The sequence below is a fragment of the Manihot esculenta genome, chromosome 2, assembly GCF_001659605.2.
Source record: "Manihot esculenta cultivar AM560-2 chromosome 2, M.esculenta_v8, whole genome shotgun sequence".
Lineage (NCBI taxonomy): Eukaryota > Viridiplantae > Streptophyta > Magnoliopsida > Malpighiales > Euphorbiaceae > Manihot > Manihot esculenta.
This window is the reverse complement of record NC_035162.2, coordinates 700,733-723,458: the sequence shown is the minus strand read 5'-3', so window position 1 is coordinate 723,458 and position 22,726 is coordinate 700,733. Positions and strand designations below refer to the sequence as shown.

At 44.2% G+C, this 22,726-nt stretch overlaps 1 protein-coding gene across 1 annotated transcript; it reads right to left on the bottom strand.

Moving 5' to 3' along the window:
* Nucleotides 1-273: 273 nt before the first annotated feature.
* LOC122723132 lies at nucleotides 274-22,461 on the bottom strand. The gene is made up of 5 exons (XM_043954359.1): nucleotides 22,343-22,461; nucleotides 2,830-3,367; nucleotides 1,707-2,100; nucleotides 925-1,025; nucleotides 274-537 (listed from the first exon to the last, which is right to left on the bottom strand). Exons 1-5 carry the CDS (start codon nucleotides 22,459-22,461, stop codon nucleotides 274-276), a joined length of 1,416 nt encoding a protein of 471 aa, XP_043810294.1.
* Nucleotides 22,462-22,726: the final 265 nt, after the last annotated feature.

Here is a 22,726-nt window from a genome sequence, read left to right as displayed (position 1 = left end):
CTGTTTGCCCAGTGCTGTTTGGGCAAACAGTCTGGACAGCATACTTTATCACTTTTTCCTCTTTATCTCAGCTTCTCCTTGGCTTGGGCAATCAAGTTGGGCAAACCATGCTTATTCTCTTTTGCTGTCTTTTGGGCAGAATTAAGGCCATTTTAGCCAAATTACCATTTTGCTCCATTTCCTACAAAATAAGACAAAAACCACAAAGTTAGGTAGAAAATGTGTAAATTGACATAAATATAAACATAGAAAATGGGTCTAATTTTGGCTCTATCAATACTGTTTGGGCAAACAGTAATCTGCTGGTTGCTTTTCTGCTGTTTTCCCAGGTGAACGGTGTTCTGTCTTTGCTGTTTGGGAAAATGGTGTGGGCAAACTGAGTTTTTCTTGCTGGATGGACTTGGGTGGTCTGCATTCTGTCTTAGTTGGCTGCTGAACCTGTTTGGGCAAACAGAGGTTTGCCTTCTTTGCCTTTGCTGGCTGTTTGGGCAAACAGCAGTCTGCCTTTTCTGCCTCCTGTCTGCTTGTTTGCCCAGTCTATTTGGGCAAACAACAATCTGTTTTCTGCATGTAGCAGTCCATTGCTGTCCGGTTCAGCTCCATTTGGCTTCTTTCATCTTCTTGGCTGTCTTCCCTACAAAAATCATTGGTTAGCATATCATTTTGATCCATATCAAAAATTTCTTGACTCAAGCAATCAATGATGTCTAAACCATAAACGGGGGACATGTCATGGGGATATTTCATAGCATCATAAACATTGAATTTTATTACTTCCCCTTCAAATTCCATGGTTAATGTGCCATCATGCACATTGATCTTAGTTCTGGCCGTGCTCAAGAAGGGTCGTCCAAGCAATATGTCTGAAGTGGTGTTGCTATTGTCTTCCTCCATGTCAATCACATAGAAATCAGCTGGAAAGACAAGTTGGTCCACTTGGACTAGAACATCTTCGAGAACGCCTTTGGGGTATACCACGGATCTATCAGCCAATTGAATAACCACTCTTGTGTCCTTAAGTGCACCTGCATTCAAAGAGTTATAGATAGAAAGAGGCATAACGTTAATTGATGCACCTAAGTCACACATGGCCTTTTTTATGCCAACATTGCCAATTTTGCAAGATATAGCAAACATTCCCCGATCCTTGCACTTGGCTGGTATTTTTCTCTTTATGACAGCAGTAACTACCTCTCCCACGCTCACTTTCTCTTTCTCAGCAAGCTTCCTTCGGTTGGTGCACAACTCTTTCAAGAATTTTGCGTACCTTGGTATTTGTTTAACCGCGTCAAGCAAGGGTATGTTAATCTCCACCTTCCTAAAGGTTTCAAGGATCTCTCTTTCTTCTTTTTCTTTTTGTGATTTTTCAAACCTTTTTGGAAAGGGAGGAGGAATCTTGAAGCTTGGCTGCTGTTTCGCATTCTGCTGCTGGTATGCTGGTGTTGTTTGCCCAGTCTGTTTGGGCAAACAATGCTCTGTCTGCTTAGGCAGACTGTCTCTGCCTTCATGCTGTCTGCTTGTTTGCCCAGTCTGTTTGGGCGAACAGCAGTCTATCTCCGTTTCTGGCAATTCTTTCTTAGCTGTTTGGCTTTGCAATTCCGAACCTCCATCATCAGCCTTGACTTCTTGAAGTTCTTTTCCACTTCTCAAAGTGATGGCACTGACATTCTGCCTTGGGTTAGTTTCAGTTTGAGATGGGAGTTTACCTTGGGATTCAATTCTTCTAACGGACGTGTCCAATCCGTCCAGACGCTGAGTGATGGTCTGCAAAGTACTTGCGAAGGACTCCATTATCTTTTCAAGGTGCTGGTCTGATCTTGAAGGTGCTGGTTGACCTTGGCCTCTTTGGTAATTTTGGTAATTCTGAGTATTGCTGGATTTCCCATAGCTGAAATTGGGATGGTCTCTCCAACCAGGATTGTACGTATTAGAGTATGGATCATGTCTAGGCTGGTTGTTGTACCTTCCAATAGCATTGGCTTGGTGATGGTCTTCTTGGAGTGTGGGACATTGATCAGTTGGGTGGCCTTCATAGGCACAGATCCCACATGGCCTAGGCGGTGGAATTACTTGAGCTTGTTGAGCTTGGCTAAGGACAATCTTTTCCACAAGAGAAGTTAGTTTTGAAATCTGAGATTCAAAAGCGGATGTACTTACCTCATGGACTCCTCTTTGCTTTTCTTCTCCATATTGCCTAGATGAGGCTGCAAGAGTTGAGATTAGTTCTTTCATCTCTCTTGGTGTTTTGCCTGCAATGGTTCCTCCACAAGCTACGTCGATAAATTTCCTTTCTGAAGGGGTTAATCCTCCATAGAAGAATTGCATAAGTGACCTGTCTGACATATCATGTTGTGGACAACCTGTGCAAAGTCTTTCAAACCTTTCCCAATAATCATATAAGTCTTCAGTTGGTTTTTGTCTTATGCTAGTGATTTCTCTTATTATGCCAATTGACTTAGATGGAGGAAAGTATTTGTCCAAAAAGGTTTGGACCATATCACCCCATGAAGTTATAGATCCAGGTGGCAAATAAAACAACCAATCTTTAGCATAGTCATCTAATGAAAAAGGGAAAGCTCTTAACTTAACATGATCTTCAGAAACACCTTGAGGTGTCATAGATGCACAGACAATGTTGAATTCTTTCAAGTGCTTGTGTGGATTTTCATTTTGCAAACCTCTAAATTTAGGGAGATGATGAATCAAACCTGATTTCAGTTCAAAGGGAACTGTCAGAGGCGGATAGGCGATGCAAAGTGGTGCGTGATCTTCTATGGGTGTTGCTAACTCCCTCATGGTTCTTTCTCTTTGTTCTTGGGGCCTAATTGCTGGATTTTCCTGAATTATTTGGCCTTGGGCAGCATGTCTATTATGGGGAGCAGCTGGTGCTTGAGGTTCAGCCATTGGTGCATAGTTTGGTTGATTTTCTGGATGAATTTCAGCATATACAGCAGGTTGAGGTGCAGCAGGTTGCATGTTATATTCTGCCATCTCAGCCGCTGTTTGGGCACACACAGCAGTGGGCTGTGCTACAGAAGATGATGTTTGGGCAAACACAGCAGTTGCTGGTTGGGTGATTTCAGCAGGGGACTGTCCTGTTTGGGCAAACAGAACAGTTGCTGGTCTTGCAAATTGCTGGTCTGCAGGATTTTCTGCTGGTGCAGAAATGGGTTGTGCTGGGATTATTGCTGGTTCAGCACTGTTCACAGTAGTTGCTGTCCTTGTTTGGACAGTAGAGGCTTCAACAGGGGCTGTTTGGACAGCAGGTGTTGATGTGGATGCTTTTGAGGCTTGGTTCCTCTTCTTTAGTTGCCTTGATGTGCGCTCAATTTCTGGATCGTAAGGTTGAATGTCCTTGCGTCCAGACCTGGTCATGAAAGAAAAACAGATTAGTGAAATTGATTCCCCGGCAACGGCGCCAATTTTTGACAGTCGGTTGTCGAGGCCGGTCAAAAATTACCCTTTTGGTTACCAACAACTTAATAACTTATAGATAGTGGTAAAGGGATCGTATCCACAGGGAATCAATACTATTTATTCTCCTTATCAAGACCAAGTAAACAAAGAAACAATAAAGAAACAATAAAAGTAAAAGTGGGGATTTTAAAGATTTGATTCAACTAATATCTATTAAAAGTAATTGAACAGCAAGTAATCTAAAATAAGAGGGAAATCAATATGAGAAAAGTCTAGTTGAAGATATGGATCCACTTTGGTTGTTTGGGTTGATCATTGAAACAAGGTTATCTTGATTGATTCAATAGGTTGGTTATGGAGGTGGAAGACGCTTCTCACCACCATGTCTTTCCTTATGAACAAATTGATTAGGGAACGTCCTCTAACCAATTACTAATCAACAAATTGCCAAGGAACGTCCTTGGGCCAAAGGCATCAAAACAATTGCCAATTGCATGAAGAACAAGAAAGACCCAAACCCTAACTACTCAAACGTATGAGATGATGTTAGATCATGCAATTTCTTGGTTTTTACACCAAGTGTTCTTAGATCAGAATATTTCCAGCAATTACGGACTAACAAATATCCTAATCAACAGTCAATTATCTTTGCAATTAAGAGTCAAGTGGCCAATTTGATCAAAACAACAAAGCAATCTTAGAATTAAGCACAATTGCATGAATATTGAATAAAATCAAAGACAAAACTTTCTGTTCAGATCTCACAACCCTTTGAACAACCTTAGTTTCACCAAACTTCAACTAGATTAAAGGGTTTCAGCCACTCATGGCTGAAACTAACATAAAAGTAAGGAAAGAAAACAAGAAATAAAGAAAACAAGGGCTGGCGCAAGGGCGCAGCTGCTGTGGTGATTCTGCCGAAGGTTTCTTGATCCAAGGATAGTCCCCCGAATTTCAGGATGTCTTCTTTGCTGGTTTGCATGCCTTTTTATAGGTGAAGAGGCTGCCCTAATTTTCCTTTTTAGTTTGGGACTCTTTTTTCCTATTTAGTCTTGAATTCTTGGAGGGCATTCTTGTCTTTTTATTTCTTGGCTTCCTGAATATGTAGGAGAGTGTGCTGAGGTGTAAATAGGTGTTTCTGAGCTGTCCCACGTGTTTGGAGTGCGTGGGGATTCGTGTTGACTTGGTCAGCAAGTTTGACAGATTCTGCTGGTTTTTTTGCCTGCTGGTGCTGTTTGCCCGTCGCTGTTTGGGCAAACAGGCTGTCTGGGATCACTGTTGGCTGCATATGCTCTGTTTCTGACTTTCTTTGCTGTTTGCCCAGTGCTGTTTGGGCAAACAGTCTGGACAGCATACTTTATCACTTTTTCCTCTTTATCTCAGCTTCTCCTTGGCTTGGGCAATCAAGTTGGGCAAACCATGCTTATTCTCTTTTGCTGTCTTTTGGGCAGAATTAAGGCCATTTTAGCCAAATTACCATTTTGCTCCATTTCCTACAAAATAAGACAAAAACCACAAAGTTAGGTAGAAAATGTGTAAATTGACATAAATATAAACATAGAAAATGGGTCTAATTTTGGCTCTATCACTTAGGAAGAGTTTGCAAACGAGTTTGCAAACGAGTTTGCAGGATGGGCTTTCCCTGATAGTTCAAGGGAATTGAAGATGATAGAATTCGAGCAGTTGAGACAGACTGATGACATGAGTGTAGACGAATATACTGACAGGTTTATGGAGTTGCTGCCATTTGCTGGGCAGGACCTTAGCACAGACCAGAAGAAGTCGAGGAGGTATATCATGAAGCTCCATCCCAGGTATTCCTCCTTGGTACAGTCAGCAGATAGAGAGAGTTTTCACGCCATAGTAGACATGGCTAGGAGAATGGAGGCTAATGCCATCATTCAGGGGACAGTTAAGCAGACAGTGGCACAAGCTTCTGGTTCTAAAACTCCGGGTGGGGGAAGGTTAGACCCCTCTACCCTGAGTGCAACAGCTTCAGGCAGTAAGAGATGGAGTAAACCCAAGGGTAAGAAGAATAAGTTCTGGAACAAGGTCAAGTCTAGTCTGGGATTTGGGAGTGGCTCAAGCTCTGGTGCGGATAATGCAGTTTGTGCAAGGTGTGGTAAGCCACACAAGGGAGTATGTTGGTTTGGGACGAACGCCTGCTTCAGATGTGGTCAGGAGGGGCATATAGCTCGAGATTGTCCAAGAGCGGCCCCGATGGCTCAGTCCCAGCAGACAGCTTCAGGCAGTGTAGCGCAGCCAGCAGCTCCAACCATGAATCAGGCCAGTGGCAGAGGCAGAGGGAGAGGAGCAGCCTCTTCTTCAGCGGGTTTCAGAGGTGAAGGTCCATCAGCCCCAGCACGGATCTTCACAATGACACAGCAGGAGGCAGACGCATCCAACACCGTGGTGGCAGGTAATCTCGTCATAGGTTGTTCGGATGTTTATGCATTGATGGACCCTGGTGCATCTCATTCTTTTATTGCTTCGAGGGCCGTAGAGAGGTTGGGATTGATGATCTCTGGGTTAGAGTGTCCTCTCTGGGTCAGTGGACCCAAGTGTGATCCATCAGTGGCAGAGTCAGTCTGTCAGTGTAGTCCAGTTTTTGTTGAGGGGAGATGCATGTCTGCCGACCTTGTGGTTCTAGATTTGACAGACTTTGACGTCATTCTAGGGATGGACTGGTTATCTACCCATGGTGCTACCTTGGACTGCAGGGACAAGGTAGTCAGGTTCAGAGGTCAGGATGGATCAGAGGTCGTCTTCAGAGGAGACAGGAGGGGTACACCTAGAGGTATGATCTCAGCTCTTCAGGCTCGTAGGTTGCTTAGGAAGGGATGTCAGGGGTATTTGGCTCATGTGAGAGAGCTTAGCAGTCAGGTTAGAGAGCCCGCCTCGGTGCCAGTGGTGAGAGAATTCTTAGATGTGTTCCCAGACGAGCTGCCAGGTTTACCACCTGCTAGGGAGATAGAGTTCGAGATAGAACTAATGCCTGGAACCCGACCGATCTCTATCCCTCCCTACAAGATGGCGCCAGCAGAATTGAAAGAGTTGAAGGAGCAGTTGCAGGAGCTGGTAGACAAGGGCTTCATCCGACCGAGTACCTCACCTTGGGGCGCTCCAGTTTTGTTTGTGAGAAAGAAGGATGGATCCCTTAGACTTTGTATCGACTACAGGCAGTTGAACAAAGTCACTACCAAGAACAAGTACCCATTGCCAAGGATCGATGATCTATTTGACCAGCTAGCAGGAGCGGGTTGTTTCTCCAAAATAGATCTGAGATCGGGGTACCATCAGTTGAGGATCAGGGAAGAAGACGTGCCAAAGACAGCTTTCAGGACCAGATATGGGCACTTTGAGTTCCTTGTGATGCCGTTCGGGTTAACTAACGCCCCTGCAGCATTCATGGACCTCATGAATAGAGTGTTTAGCCAATACCTGGATCACTTCGTTATTGTCTTCATAGATGATATCTTAGTGTATTCCAGGGATGCAGAGGAGCATGCCCATCATCTGCGGTTGGTTCTACAGACCTTGAGGGAACATGGCTTGTATGCCAAGTTCTCCAAGTGTGAGTTCTGGCTAAGGAGCATTTCATTCTTGGGGCATGTAGTGTCAGAGAATGGGATTGAGGTAGACCCCAAGAAGACAGAGACTGTGGCTAACTGGCCTAGACCCACTTCAGTGACAGAGATTAGAAGTTTCTTGGGTTTGGCAGGTTACTACAGGAGATTCGTTCAGGACTTCTCAAAGATAGCAGCTCCTCTGACCAGACTAACCAGGAAGAATCAGAAGTTTCTGTGGACCGACCAGTGCGAGGAGAGTTTTGAAGAGCTCAAGAAGAGGTTGACTTCAGCACCAGTTTTAGCCCTGCCATCTAGTGGAGAGGACTTTACAGTCTTTTGTGATGCGTCCCGTGTGGGACTGGGTTGTGTACTGATGCAAAATGAGAGGGTAATTGCTTATGCTTCTAGGCAACTAAAGAAGCATGAGTTGAATTACCCCACACATGACCTTGAGATGGCAGCAGTAATCTTTGCACTCAAGATGTGGAGGCATTACCTCTATGGGGTAAAATGTGAGATCTTCACAGATCATAAAAGCTTGCAGTACATCCTGAGTCAAAGAGATTTGAATTTGAGACAGAGGAGATGGGTAGAGTTGCTGAGTGACTATGATTGCAAGATTCAGTACCATCCGGGTAAGGCGAATGTCGTGGCAGACGCCCTAAGCCGGAAGTCACTTGTAATACCCGGCTAGACTCCGGTATCGGAATTCCTACCGTCCGGTGGAATCTCGGATGTCGGAGACCTCTAGAAGGGTAAAATCATGTTTTTGTAAAATGTTTTCATGTTTTTAATGGTTTTGAGTATGAAATTGAATGAGTTTTTGCATGAAAAAGTCCTTGGAGGAAAACCCAGGTTCGGCCGCCGAAAGTCAAGTTCGGCCGCCGAACATGCATGCGTTTTGGAGGCACATTAGGCCCCCGAAAGCATGAGTGAGGGAAGTCTAGGTTCGGCCGCCGAAAGTCAAGTTCGGCCGCCGAAAGTCAAGTTCGGCCGCCGAACATTGCATGGATGCGGAGGCACATTCGGCCCCCGAACGTGGTCTGGCCAGCCACTATAAAAGGGTCCCTTAGCCGAAAACGGGCGAGCTTTTCCCCATTTTCGGCCAAGGTGAGCTTTCCGCCGTCCCTCACCCATTTTTGATGATTCTTCCTCTAAATCTTTCAAGATTTTCACTTGTTTTCACTTGGTTTAGAAGATTTAAGCTTTTGAAACAAGTTTTGGAGCTTTGGGAACTCAGGAGCTCATTTTCGTGGATCTCCAAGTTTAGGTCGTCTCCCTCTCGATCTTCAAGAGGTAAGAGTCGATCTTAAGCTCCTTATGTGTTTTAAGTAAGTTTTATGCAAGATCTATGGGTAGAAATGCATGTTAGGTTACATGTTGAGTTTATGGGTTATATTGATGATTTGAGCAATGTATGTTGATTTTTATGTGTTTGAAGTGTTGTAGTTGGGGTATATGATAGTTTGAGACCCCTAGGTGTAATGTATGTGTGGTATGCATGTTGTAGAACGAGATTATGCATGATTGGAGGTTTTGGGAGGCAAGAGGTTCGTTTGAACCAAGTTTCTGCCCTTCTGGCAGAAACCAGGTTCGGCCGCCGAAGGGAGTTTCGGCCGCCGAACCCCTTTTGTGGAGGCAGCATTCGGCTGCCGAAGATGCCCCCGAAAAGAGACTTTCGTCTCTGTCTGGGACTTTCGGCCGCCGAAGGTGCCGCCGAAAGTGCCTGACTTTCGGATCTGTCCAGGACTTTCGGTCGCCGAAGGTGCCGCCGAAAGTGCCCTGTTCAGCCATTTCATGCATATCTCTATGTGATATTTTCAGGATGTTTTAGGGGGGTTTTTGGGGAGTATATTAGAGTTGTATTTACGTATGTTTGGTCCCTCATTTGAGTCCACCCGTGTAGGTTCGGACCCGAGGAACCGAGGACCCCAGCAGTGAGTCCAGCTGCTTCGGTGTTGTCAGAGTCAGCCAGAGGTGAGTGGAACTAAACTTAATCTTTTAAATTAAATGTTTTATCATGTATCATGCATCATGATTATGCAATAGGATGATTGCATTAGTTTTCACGAATATGCCGCATCGCATAAATTGTTGTTGATGTGGGTGAATGTTGGATGACCCAATTAGTCCAAGACAGGAAGACCAGGACCCCATGCTACGGCCTGGCACAGAGTAAGAAAGACCAGGCCCCAGTCTACAGGCCTGGCACAGAGTAAGGCACGGTTATGGGACTCGAAGACCAGGAGCCCAGAGGAGGCCCTGGAAAATGGTAAGTAATGTATGTATGACAGGAAGACCAGGACCCCATGCTACGGCCTGGCACAGAGTTAACTTGGACTATTTGGTGACAAGTTCACCCAACCCTTATGTGAATTGTTTGTGCTATGATGCATTTCATAGAGCATAGTGTTAATGTGTTTTACTAGCTCTACTCACTGGGCTTTTAGCTCACCCCTCTCCCTTTTCCCCCAGGCTAACAGGTACAGGATATAGTGCGGGAGTCCGGATAGAGTAAAGAAGTCATGCTTATGTAATAGCTAGCAATGGACATGATCAAATTGTAATGTAAAAGTACAGTATAATTATTGTAATGAGTTTTATGGATGTTAGTATGTGCTTGACCATAGATTGTTGTATCCCTTTTATACATGATCTTAGAGATTTTGTTGATGTTTATGTAAACCAACTCAACAGATGTATGTTACCCATTGAGGGCACTGATGAGATCCCACAGAGGGATCAAAGTTATGTTAATGTTATGCACAGGTTGAGTTTGGTTGATGTTCAATGCAAAGAAAAGTTTTAATTTTTATGCATATTGTTGATCATGTATGGGATTATACAGGTTTACAGGTTTTATGTCAGGCTTGCTACGGGTCCCGGCGGCCTTAAGTCGACCCGGATCCTAGCGCCGGTAGCGGTTCGATTTTCGGGTCGTTACATCACTAGGCAGTCTATCCCACATCACGGCAGAGAGGAGACTGGTGGTGAAGGAGTTTTACAAGCTCATTGAGGAAGGTCTACAGATGGAGTTATCTGGTACAGGTGCCTTGGTCGCTCAGATGAAAGTGACACCCGTGTTTCTGGAGCAGGTGGCTCAGAAACAGCATGAGGACCCAGAGTTAGTGAAGATTGCCAGGACTGTTCAGTCAGGCAAGGACAGTGAGTTCAGATTCGACAATAAGGGGATCCTCCGCTATGGGAGTCGATTGTGTGTACCAGATGACATAGAGCTAAAAGGAGACATTATGAGAGAGGCTCATAATGCAAGATACAGCATTCACCCCGGAGCCACCAAGATGTATCAAGATCTGAAAAAGGTTTATTGGTGGCCAGCTATGAAGAGAGAAGTGGCACAGTTTGTGTCAGCCTGCGAAGTATGTCAGAGGGTGAAGCTGGAACATCAGAAGCCGGCTGGAATGCTTAACCCGCTACCTATTCCAGAGTGGAAATGGGAGAATATAGCTATGGACTTCGTAGTGGGGTTACCGGCGACGTCCAACAGATTGGACTCCATATGGGTGATTGTGGACAGACTCACCAAATCTGCTCACTTTATCCCTGTCAGGAGTGGCTATTCTGTGGACAAGTTGACGCAGGTGTACGTTGATGAGATAGTCAGACTGCATGGGGTTACTATTTCTATAGTGTCAGATAGAGGGCCCCAGTTCACCTCCAGGTTTTGGCGGAGTCTGCAGAATGCTATGGGTACTAGATTGGATTTCAGCACTGCCTTCCACCCACAGACAGATGGACAGTCAGAGAGGACCATCCAGACCATAGAGGATATGCTCAGAATGTGTGTGCTGGACTTTGGCGGTTCTTGGAGGCAGCATCTACCTTTGGTGGAGTTTGCCTACAATAACAGCCATCATGCTAGCATCGGGATGGCTCCATATGAAGCTTTATATGGAAGGAAGTGCAGATCACCTGTTTGCTGGGAAGAGGTAGGAGAGAGGTCCTTAGCAGGACCCGAGCTAGTAGAGATCACCAGCAGGGTGGTGCCCATGATCAGAGAAAGAATCAAGACAGGTGCAAGCAGACAGAAGAGTTATGCAGACATCCGCAGAAGACTAGTAGAGTTTCAGGAGGGGGATCTGGTATTGCTCAAGGTGTCTCCAATGAAAGGAGTGGTTCGGTTCGGGAAAAAGGGTAAGCTGGCTCCGCGGTACATCGGACCCTTTGAAGTCTTGCAAAAGATTGGGAATGTATCGTACAAGCTGGATTTACCTGCTTTAATGGAGAGAATCCATCCGGTTTTCCATGTTTCTATGTTGAGAAAATTCGTGTCAGATCCGGGCAAGGTTCTTAGTGAGCCTGATGTGGAGATCCAAGAGGATCTCACCTATGTTGAGCAGCCAGTACGGATCCTAGACACCCAGATCAGAAAGCTGAGAAACAAGGAAATTCCGATGGTGAAAGTCCTGTGGAACCACCACAATATGGAAGAATGCACTTGGGAGACACGGGAGTCTATGCTCCGGCAATATCCTCATCTCTTTTAAGGTTAGTCTCCTTGTGTTTTATGTGTATGATATGTTGTATGCCTTGCATGTGCTAGTGAGGAACATTCGGGGACGAATGTTCTTAAGGGGGGGAGAATGTAATACCCGGCTAGACTCCGGTATCGGAATCCCTACCGTCCGGTGGGATCTCGGATGTCGGAGACCTCTAGAAGGGTAAAATCATGTTTTTGTAAAATGTTTTCATGTTTTTAATGATTTTAAGTATTAAATTAAATGAGTTTTTGCATGAAAATAGCATTGGAGGAAAACCCAGGTTCGGCCGCCGAAAGTCAGGTTCGGCCGCCGAAAGTCAGGTTCGGCCGCCGAACATGCATGCGTTTTGGAGGCACATTAGGCCCCCGAAAGCATGAGTGAGGGAAGTCCAGGTTCGGCCGCCGAAAGTCAAGTTCGGCCGCCGAACATTGCATGGATGCGGAGGCACATTCGGCCCCCGAACGTGGTCTGGCCAGCCACTATAAAAGGGTCCCTTAGCCGAAAACGGGCGAGCTTTTCCCCATTTTCGGCCAAGGTGAGCTTTCCGCCGTCCCTCACCCATTTTTGATGTTCTTCCTCTAAATCTTTCAAGATTTTCACTTGTTTTCACTTGGTTTGGAAGATTTAAGCTTTTGAAACAAGTTTTGGAGCTTTGGGAACTCAGGAGCTCATTTTCGTGGATCTCCAAGTTTAGGTCGTCTCCCTCTCGATCTTCAAGAGGTAAGAGCCGATCTTAAGCTCCTTATGTGTTTTAAGTAAGTTTTATGCTAGATCTATGGGTAGAAATGCATGTTAGGTTATATGTTGAGTTTATGGGTTATATTGATGATTTGAGCAATGTATGTTGATTTCTATGTGTTTGAAGTGTTGTAGTTGGGGTATATGATAGTTTGAGACCCCTAGGTGTAATGTATGTGTGGTATGCATGTTGTAGAACGAGATTATGCATGATTGGAGGTTTTGGGAGGCAAGAGGTTCGTTTGAACCAAGTTTCTGCCCTTCTGGCAGAAACCAGGTTCGGCCGCCGAAGGGAGTTTCGGCCGCCGAACCCCCTTTGTGGAGGCAGCATTCGGCTGCCGAAGTTGCCCCCGAAAAGAGACTTTCGTCTCTGTCTGGGACTTTCGGCCGCCGAAGGTGCCGCCGAAAGTGCCTGACTTTCGGATCTGTCCAGGACTTTCGGCCGCCGAAAGTGCCCTGTTCAGCCATTTCATGCATATCTCTGTGTGATATTTTCAGGATGTTTTAGGGGGTTTTTGGGGAGTATATTAGAGTTGTATTTACGTATGTTTGGTCCCTCATTTGAGTCCACCCGTGTAGGTTCGGACCCGAGGAACCGAAGACCCCAGCAGTGAGTCCAGCTGCTTCGGTGTTGTCAGAGTCAGCCAGAGGTGAGTGGAACTAAACTTAATCTTTTAAATTAAATGTTTTATCATGTATCATGCATCATGATTATGCAATAGGATGATTGCATTAGTTTTCACGAATATGCCGCATCGCATAAATTGTTATTGATGTGGGTGAATGTTGGATGACCCAATTAGTCCAAGACAGGAAGACCAGGACCCCATGCTACGGCCTGGCACAGAGTAAGAAAGACCAGGCCCCAGTCTACAGGCCTGGCACAGAGTAAGGCACGGTTATGGGACTTGAAGACCAGGAGCCCAGAGGAGGCCCTGGGAAAATGGTAAGTAATGTATGTTCTGACAGGAAGACCAGGACCCCATTCTACAGGCCTGGCACAGAGTTAACTTGGACTAATTGGTGACAAGTTCACCCAACCCTTATGTGAATTGTCTGTGTTATGATGCATTCCATTTGAGCATAGTGTTAATGTGTTTTACTAGCTCTACTCACTGGGCTTTTAGCTCACCCCTCTCCCTTTACCCCCAGGCTTGCAGGTACAGTATAGTGCGGGAGTCCGGATAGAGTAAAGAAGTCATGTTTATGTAATAGCTAGCAATGGACATGATCAAATTGTAATGTAAAAGTACAGTATAGTTATGTAATGAGTTTTATGGATGTTAGTATGTGCTTGACCATAGATTGTTGTATCCCTTTTATACATGATCTTAGAGATTTTGTTGATGTTTATGTAACCCAACTCAACAGATGTATGTTACCCATTGAGGGCACAGATGAGATCCCACAGAGGGATCAAAGTTATATTTATGTTATGCACAGGTTGAGTTTGGTTGATGTTCAATGGAAAGAAAAGTTTTAATTTTTATGCATATTGTTGATCATGTATGGGATTATACAGGTTTACAGGTTTTATGTCAGGCTTGCTACGGGTCCCGGCGGCCTTAAGTCGACCCGGATCCTAGCGCCGGTAGCGGTCCGGATTTTCGGGTCGTTACAGTTGAACTCACTGCTGGGGTCCTTGGTTCCTCAGGTCCGAACCTACACAGGTGGACTCAAATGAGGGACCAAACAACTAGAACATAACTCTAAAAACATCCCCCAAAAACCCCCTGAAACATCTCAAAAAATCCATGCAAAACATGCAAGAAAAGGCTGGACAGGGCATTTTCTGCGGCAGGTTCGGCGGCCGAAAGTCCCTCCAGAGCCAAAAGTCAGGCAGGTTCGGCGGCACCTTCGGCGGCCGAAACTCCCAGACAGAGGCGAAACTCATGCATGTTCGGCGGCACTTTCGGCGGCCGAAACTCCCAGACAGAGACGAAAGTCTCCTTTCGGGGGCAAGCTTCGGCAGCCGAAGGCTGCCTCCACAAGGGGGTTCGGCGGCCGAAAGTCCCTTCGGCTGCCGAACCTGGTTTCTCCCAAAGGGCAGAAACTTGGTTCAAACATGCACAAAAGCCTCAAACTCATACCATCATGCATTTAGCTCAACCAAAACATGCACACAAGCTCCTAGGGGTCTCAAACTAACTTAAACCCCAACTACAACACACATACACAAGCATTTGCAAGCCACATTGTTCATGAATATACATTTATACCCATAAACATAACTAAAACCTAAACATGCATTCTACCCCTATGAACTTCATAAAACTTGCTTAAAACATACTATAAGCTAGAGATCGACTCTTACCTCTTGAAGATCGAGAGTAGAGGCGGCCAAACTTGGGGTTGGGAGAGATTTGAGTTCTTGAACCTCAAAGCTCCAAAACTTTTGCTCAAAAGCTCAAATCTTCAAAACAAAGTTAAAACAAGTGAAAAACTTGAAGGATCTAGAGGAAAAGCATCAAAGATCGGTGAGGGGCGGCGGAGAGCTCACCTTGGCCGAAAATGGGGAAAAACTCGCCCGTTTTCGGCTAAGGGACCCTTTTATAGTGGCTGGCCAGGCCACGTTCGGGGGCCGAATGTGCCTCCGCATGCATGCCATGTTCGGCGGCCGAACCTGGACTTCCCTCACTTATGCTTTCGGGGGCCTAAAGCACACCCGCAACGCATGCATGTTCGGCGGCCGAACTTGAGGTTCGGCGGCCGAACCTGAGCTTTCCTCCAAGGTTGTTTTTATTCAAAAACTCATTTCCTTTTTACTTAAAATCATCAAAAACATTAAAACATTTCATAAAAACATGGTTTTACCCCTCTAGAGATCTCCGACATCCGAGATTCCACCGGACGGTAGGAATTCCGATACCGGAGTCTAGCCGGGTATTACAACTGTGGTGTCAGGTAATCTCATCATTGGTTGTTCAGATGTGTATGCTTTAATGGATCCCGGTGCATCTCATTCTTTTATTGCTCCGAGAGCCATGGAGAGGTTGGGTCTGATAGTCTCTGGGTTAGAGTGTCCCCTCTGGGTTAGTGGACCCAAGTGTGATCCATCAGTGGCAGAGTCAGTCTACCAGTTTAGTCCAGTGTTTGTTGAGAGTAAATGCCTTCCAGCCGACCTTGTGGTTCTAGACTTGACAGATTTTGATGTCATTCTAGAATGGATTGGCTATCTGCTCATGGTACTACCTTGGACTGCAGAGATAAGGTAGTCAGGTTCAGAGATCAGGATGGGTCAGAGGTTGTTGTAACAGCCCGAAAATCGGTACCCCTCTATAACGGCCCAAACCATCACTGGCACTAGGATCCAGATCGGCTTAAGGTCGCCAGGACCCGTAGCAAGCCGACTATACTCTCTGTGTACCTGATAAATCCCATACATGATTCAACATAAACAACAATCCTGTAACCTCTCCTCAGAGTTACCAAGCTCGACCTGCATGCACTATGTCTGAAAACATAGAACCCACTCACATAGGGTCAGCATATCACAAGTCCGCCTTGGTTCCACACATTTCTCACCAAGAAACGTAAAGCAGGATCCATGTACAAAGGGATTAATCATACATCACACTAAAGCAAAGACACTAGGGTAAAGCACAATTCTATCCATTATCTGATAGTACAGTTCTATACATTACATGACACACTAATCTTTTAATTACATCATGTCCACTATTCTATTACAAACATACATTCATGCATATCTTTCCTCTTTACTCTTGCTGACTCTGACTTCCCATAGCTGTCTCGGAACCTGCAAAACTGGGGTTAAGGGAGTGGGATGAGCTACTACAGCCCAGTGAGGAGGAACAATAAAACAGTTCATTAATTACATGCTTTCATGAAATGCTGCACATCACAAACATATCATCTCATGGATGAACTTGTCACCACTAGCCCTCTACTATATACATATAATAATATGTCCAACTGTGCCAGGGAGACTAGGTCGTCACCTGGACTTCTCTTATAGTCTAACTGTGCCAGGGAGACTAGGTCGTCACCTGGACTTCTCTTACCTGACTGTCTCACAGTACCAGGAGCGATCTGGTCTGTCCAGGATCGACCTGGTATGGCTATCTCATGCCATATCTCATCTGATCTCATAGTATCTCTGCTTATATCAAGGGCTAAGGATCATCCAACATTCATCCACACGAATAACATCTTATGCAATGCATCATATTCATGGATTCTAATGCAACACAACCTAATACATAACATGGCATTTTATGATGCATGGATCATGCTAGAAGCGTGTCATTTCTCAATTTAAAACATCAAGTTTAGTTCCACTCACATGTAGCCAATGCTTGGCTAACTCTGGGTCACCTCTAACTCTGATGCAGCTACTACTGCTAACCACCTCGGTTCCTCGGGGCCAATCCTACAATGGAGGACTCAAATGAGGTACCAAACATACTCTCACTAAGAAAACACCAAAAAACCCTAAACATGCATAGCTACCCATAAACTCTCTTTTCCCTTCATAAAACTCATGTAAAACATCATAAAAACTAAGGATCGACCCTTACCTCTTACAGAACAAAGGCTGGTGTGATCCAAACGTAAAGCTAGGGAGGATCTAAGCTCCAAACTCTCCAAAACCTTGCTCAAAGTACAAAACCTTCAAAACAAGGATAAAACTCACTTAACTTTGAAAGATTTGATGAAAAACCATGAAAACCTTCCAAGGGGAACAAGAACTCACCTCTGGGAGTGAAAAGGAAGCAAATCTAATCCACTTCACCGACTGAGGGCTCTTTATAGGCGGCTGACCGCCTCAGCTTCGGCGGCCAAACCTGCATGCAAAACCATGCAACGTTCGGCTGCCGAACTTGGAGTTTCGGGGGCCAAACCTAAGGCACTTTTGGCGGCCGAACATTACTTTCGGCGGCCGAACCCCTTTGTTCCCTTGGTCTTTTCTCTTCAAAACTCAAGTCCTATTTTAGAAAACCTTTCTCTTACCCTTCTAGAAACGTCCGACATCCTCAAATGCCAGATTCCAACGGAAATTCCACCGAAAAATAGGAATTCTGATGCCGGCGTCTAGCCGGGTATTACAATTGTCTTCAGGGGAGACAGGAGGGGTACACCTAGAGGTCTGATATCAGCCCTACAGGCTCGTAGGCTGCTCAGGAGAGATTGTCAGGGGTTTCTAGCTCATGTGAGAGAGCTTGATAGTCAGGTTAGGGAGCCCGCCTCAATGCCCGTGGTCAGAGAGTTTTCAGATGTCTTTCCAGACGAACTTCCAGGACTACCACCTGCTAGGAAGATAGAGTTTGAAATAGAATTGATGCCTGGAATCAGACCAATCTCTATCCCTCCCTACAGGATGGCACCAGCAGAGTTGAAGGAGCTAAAAGAACAGTTGCAAGAGTTGGTAGACAAGGGTTTCATCCGACCGAGTACCTCACCTTGGGGTGCTCCAGTACTGTTTGTAAAGAAGAAAGATGGATCCTTGAGACTTTGTATCGACTATAGGCAGTTGAACAAAGTCACTACCAAGAATAAGTATCCGTTACCTAGGATCGACGATCTATTTGACCAGCTAGCCGGAGCAGGTTGTTTTTTCAAGATAGATCTGAGATCCGGGTACCACCAGCTGAGAATAAGAGAAGAAGATGTGTCGAAGATGGCGTTTAGGACCAGATATGGGTATTATGAGTTCCTAGTAATGCCGTTCGGGTTAACCAATGCCCCTGCAGCATTCATGGATCTCATGAACAGAGTGCTTAGTCAGTATCTGGACCACTTTGTTATTGTCTTCATAGATGATATCTTAGTGTATTCCAGAAATGCAGAGGAGCATGCCCATCATCTGGGGTTAGTTTTGCAGACCCTGAGAGAGCATGGCTTGTATGCCAAGTTCTCCAAGTGTGAATTCTGGTTGAGGAGCATCTCATTCTTGGGGCATGTTGTATCAGAAAACGGGATTGAAGTGGATCCCAAGAAGGTAGAAGCTGTAGCCAACTAGCCTAGACCCACTACAGTAATAGAGATCAAGAGATTTTTGGGATTGGCAGGTTACTACAGGAGGTTCGTTCAGGACTTCTCTAAAATTGCCGCTCCTATGACCAGACTGACCAAGAAGAACCAGAGGTTTGTGTGGTCTGAGCAGTGCGAGGAAAGCTTTGAAGAGCTGAAGAAAAGGTTAACGTCAGCACCGGTGTTAGCTCTGCCTACCAGTAATGAAGACTTCACAGTGTTTTGTGATGCGTTCCGTGTGGGGCTAGGTTGTGTGTTGATGCAAAATGAGAGGGTATGACTCGCGGTTGTCGAAGCCGGTCAAAAATAACCTTTCCAGTTATCAACAATTTTACAACTGCAGATAGTGGTAAAGGATCGAATCCATAGAGAATTGTAAACTTATCTATTCTTCACAACAAGACCAAGAGAATTAATTAAATCAGAAACTGAAAGCAAACAGCTGACAACGGATCAAAAGTAAAGTGCAGTAAAAGTAAAAAGGGGGGTTTTGAGATTTGATTTGATTAACAACTACAGACAGCAATTAAAAGAGCAAGTAATAATAAAATAAAAGAGAAATCTTATATGAAAAAGGTCTAGTTGAAGAGATGGATCCACTTTGGTTGTTTGGATTCATCATTGAAACTCATGTTCTCTTGATTGATTCAATAGATTAGTTATGGAGATGGAAAATGCTTCTCACCACCATGTCTCTCCTTATGATTAAATCAATTAGGGAACGTCCTCTAATCAATTACTAATTAACAAATTGTCAAGGAACGTCCTTGGACCTTAGACATCAAAACAATTGTCAATTGCATGAAGAAAGAGAGAGATCCAATCATAGCTACTCAAAGGCATAAGATGTTGCTAGATCATACAATTCCTTAGTTTTTACACCAAGTGTTCTTAAGTCAGAATAATTCCAGCAATTACGAACTAAAAATTATCCCAACTAACAATCAATTACCTTGCAATCAAGAATCAAGTAGCCAATTTGATCAAAACAACAAAGCAATCTTAGATTCAAGCACACAATTGTATGAATATTGAACTAATTAAAGAAAAATAGTTTATGTTCAGATCTCACAATCCATAAAACAACCTTAGTTTCAACCAATCTTCAACTAGAATAGAGGTTTCAGCAACTCATGGCTAAACCAAAACAGAAAATTAAAGAAAAGAAGAGGAAAGAAGAACCAGCAGTGGAGAAGTCTTGTGGAGATCGGCGGCCGAACCCTTGGAGGAGATGGGAGTGATCAAATCTGCCTCTCTTGTCTTCTTGAAGCCTTTAAATATGTTTTGAGAGGCTGCCTAGGGTTTCTTGGCTATCCATGCATCTTTTAGAGGCTGCCCAAAATGCCCTTGGTCCAATATGTGCCTTCTATGTGCATGTGTGAAGGGAAAAACGTGGAGTATGTATCAAATTGCAAGGGATGGGCTCTTTGGTCTTTTATTTGCTGCCCAAGGTCTTCAAGATGCTGCCCAAGGTGCCCAAGACTTGCCTTCACACTCTTCTTGCTGCCCATGCACTAATAAGGAAGGTGAAGCCTTCTTTGCAATTTGAATTTTGAATGTGCAAGGCATGTGTGACATGTGTGACTTTCTTTGGCTTCTTTGGCAAGCTTGTAACAGCCCAAAAATCGGTACCCCTCTGTATCGGTCCAAACTGCTCGGTGCTAGGATTCAGATCGGCTTAAGGCCGCCAGAACCCGTAGCAAGCCTAACCTGAAACTCCAAATAGCTGACAAAATCCCATACATGATCCGACATAAACAGACAACTGTAAAACTTTTCCATTAAAACGACCAGACTTAACCTTAAAACATGCAGATATACCAATCTGAAATAGCCCCCAGGGCTTACACCAGTAACTCTGTCCGTAGAGTCATGGGAATCAAACCCGGTCTTCCCTTACAGTCTGATCTTGGGTCAAGGGAATCAAACCCTGTCTTCCTTCACAGTTATAGTTTTACTGGAGTTTTCGAAACACAACATCTATTAAGCCTGGTTTGACTCATTTCTCATCAAGAAACATAAAACAGGATACATGCATACACAAGGGATTAAGCAAACACTAGGCAACGCACATTCTAAACCATAACATACAGACGTACTATCGCTTACATGCCTTTACATATATCTCTTTACTTTACAACATGTCCACACTAGGCTAGTGTACAAGCAATCCTCTAGATAATACTCTGCTGTTTCTGATTTCCCAGCTAACTCTGAACCTGCAAAAAACTGGGATTAAGGGAAAGGGATGAGCTTCTAAAGCCCAGTGAGTAGGAACAATAAAATAATTCATAACAGATGCTCTCATGAAATGCATCACATCACAAACAAATCATACCACAGACGAACTGACCCACAAAATCCCTCAGCTCATTGCCCGACCCTAAAAAGGGCACCACAGGACTTTGTATACAACTGCGGCGTATATACTCCACAACAAAAGAAGTCAGCTTTAAAACTTTGTGGAGCTGAAAAAAGGCGGCATTTGTTTTGCTACTCCAATGATTTTAACGGCTCAGATTGTGTAACTTTCAATCATATGTGGTCTCGTGATACTCGCGACTGATATTGTAGTAAAAGTGATTTCATTTTTTTGATTGGCAAGATTGGTTGATAATGTGCCCACAGAACTGATGGCGGCAAATCAGTTAAGCTAAGTTAGCTCTGACTCGGTTGTTTTTTCTTACTTTTCTTTCTTTAAAAAAAACATTTTTTATATAAAAAAAACTCTTAAATACAATTTTTTTTCTCTTTTTTTAATCATATTTCTATTTTAGTTTCGACGTGAATTTAACTTGGATATTGTTCTCCGATATTATTTATCAATATAAAGTATTTCTTTTATTTTAGATAAATCATATATCAAACCAAAGGATTGTGGTTGAACTTATATATATATGAATGAATTTAAATTTAAATTAAATATTTTATTTAAAAATTTTAAAAATATATATATACAATTGAATTTCATTAAATTTAATATAAATATATAGACTAACTACATATTTAGATTAATTTAAATTTAAATTTAACAATACACAACCTATTCATGAAAAGAAAGTTGAGTGTTTTAAACAATTAGTCTAGTAATTCAAGGCATACATTGTTTTAATAAAAAAAACAATAGATAGAAGAAGACATCTATAATTAAAATATCGTGACACTGTCCTTAATTAGCATAAGTTAATTTGAAGTTATAATTATCACGAATTAGACTAGTTACGATCTCTCTTTATTTAAAAATATCCCCTCTGTCCCTTATCCCGAGTAAGACTACGATTTCTGATAATCTGAGATCCAATAGAATAGGGTTTTACAAGGGTTTTGGTATTGAAAAAATAAACTTTTTCTTTCTGGGGAGGGGACTCCCCTTTTATCCATTTCGCTATGCTTGCTGGTGACGTGTAAAGGCCTCTCCATGATTGGGACACGCGTCTCTGACATACAGATTCGGGTGTACGAGGGTATCAGCCGCCTGCTCCATGCGTAACGGCCTCTGATTCTCCCCGTGCGTACGCTCGAGCGGATCTGCTAGGCTGTCTGGGTATGGCTCTGGATACTGGGCTGGGCCGAGAGTCGGGCCGGACGCTGAGCCTGAGAGGAGAGGGCCTGCTGGTCGCGGACTGGGCCGGTCTGAGTGAAGAAGCTTGATTGAGCCCGGCCTTGAAGGTTGAATGAGCCAGGCTTGTTGTGCATATCAGGTGCGTGGACCTCTACGTTATGGGCCTTTGGTTGTGGTCAAGCCCCTGGTCCGGGGTGAAGAAATCCAGCGGTCATCAATTGCGCCTTCACCTTCTCGGTAGTTATTGCTCCCACTGCCGAGGGGGTGAATATCAAGAACCATTATGACCGTGCCTGTTCGTGTTCAGGTGCCTTAATAACATCCTTTCATCTTTCTGTCGTTGTGCAGTTTCCGAATCCTATCTGCTCTTTCCCCCTTCTGGTTTTTCTCCATTCTTCGCGTTCTTTGCTGTCTTTGCTTTCCTATCATCATTATCTGGACATGTCCTTTCTTTCCTTTTCCATGACTATCTTTTAAAATTCTGACACCATTAGCTTAGAGTCTAGCATAGCTCTGCTCCGTGCTAAGGCCTCAGGCTCCGGGTATATATCAACGCTAACTTTTCTTCATTCTCAAATCCTTTGCTGGAACAAGAGGTTCTTCCTTTCCGTTTCTCTGTCTGCTTCTTTCCTCCAGCGAGATTGTTCTGATGGTTCTGTTTTATCTGCAAAGGATCCATTTGACGCCTTCTTCAAACGGAATGAGGTGAGCTTGAGTTTGTATTGCTTTGTTGCCCCAGAGGTTTGTTTTAATCTTGCTTTCATCATCTTGATGGAGAATTGTTTCTGACTTGTCTCTGTTTTGAAACTTTTTGTAGTACCTGAGATAAGAATGGGTCAGTTCAAAATTCTTGAAAATTTGATGTTACCTCTAAGGAGTCTGGACGGTGCTTTGGAGATCCTTCTGGTAGGGCGGCCGATGGGTGGGACTATTCGGCAAGCTGC

Bases quoted from the DNA above. Each gene is read 5' to 3' on its own strand.
- LOC122723132 (XM_043954359.1), bottom strand. From the start codon at position 22,461: ATGGATCCTTTGCAGATAAAACAGAACCATCAGAACAATCTCGCTGGA. The intron at 3,368-22,342 runs GTTAGCGTTGAT...TTTCATGACCAG, and splicing joins GGATTTGAGAATGAAGAAAA to GTCTGGACGCAAGGACATTC. The intron at 538-924 runs GTCTTTCCAGCT...TTGCCCAAATAG, and splicing joins TAGTCCAAGTGGACCAACTT to ACTGGGCAAACAAGCAGACA.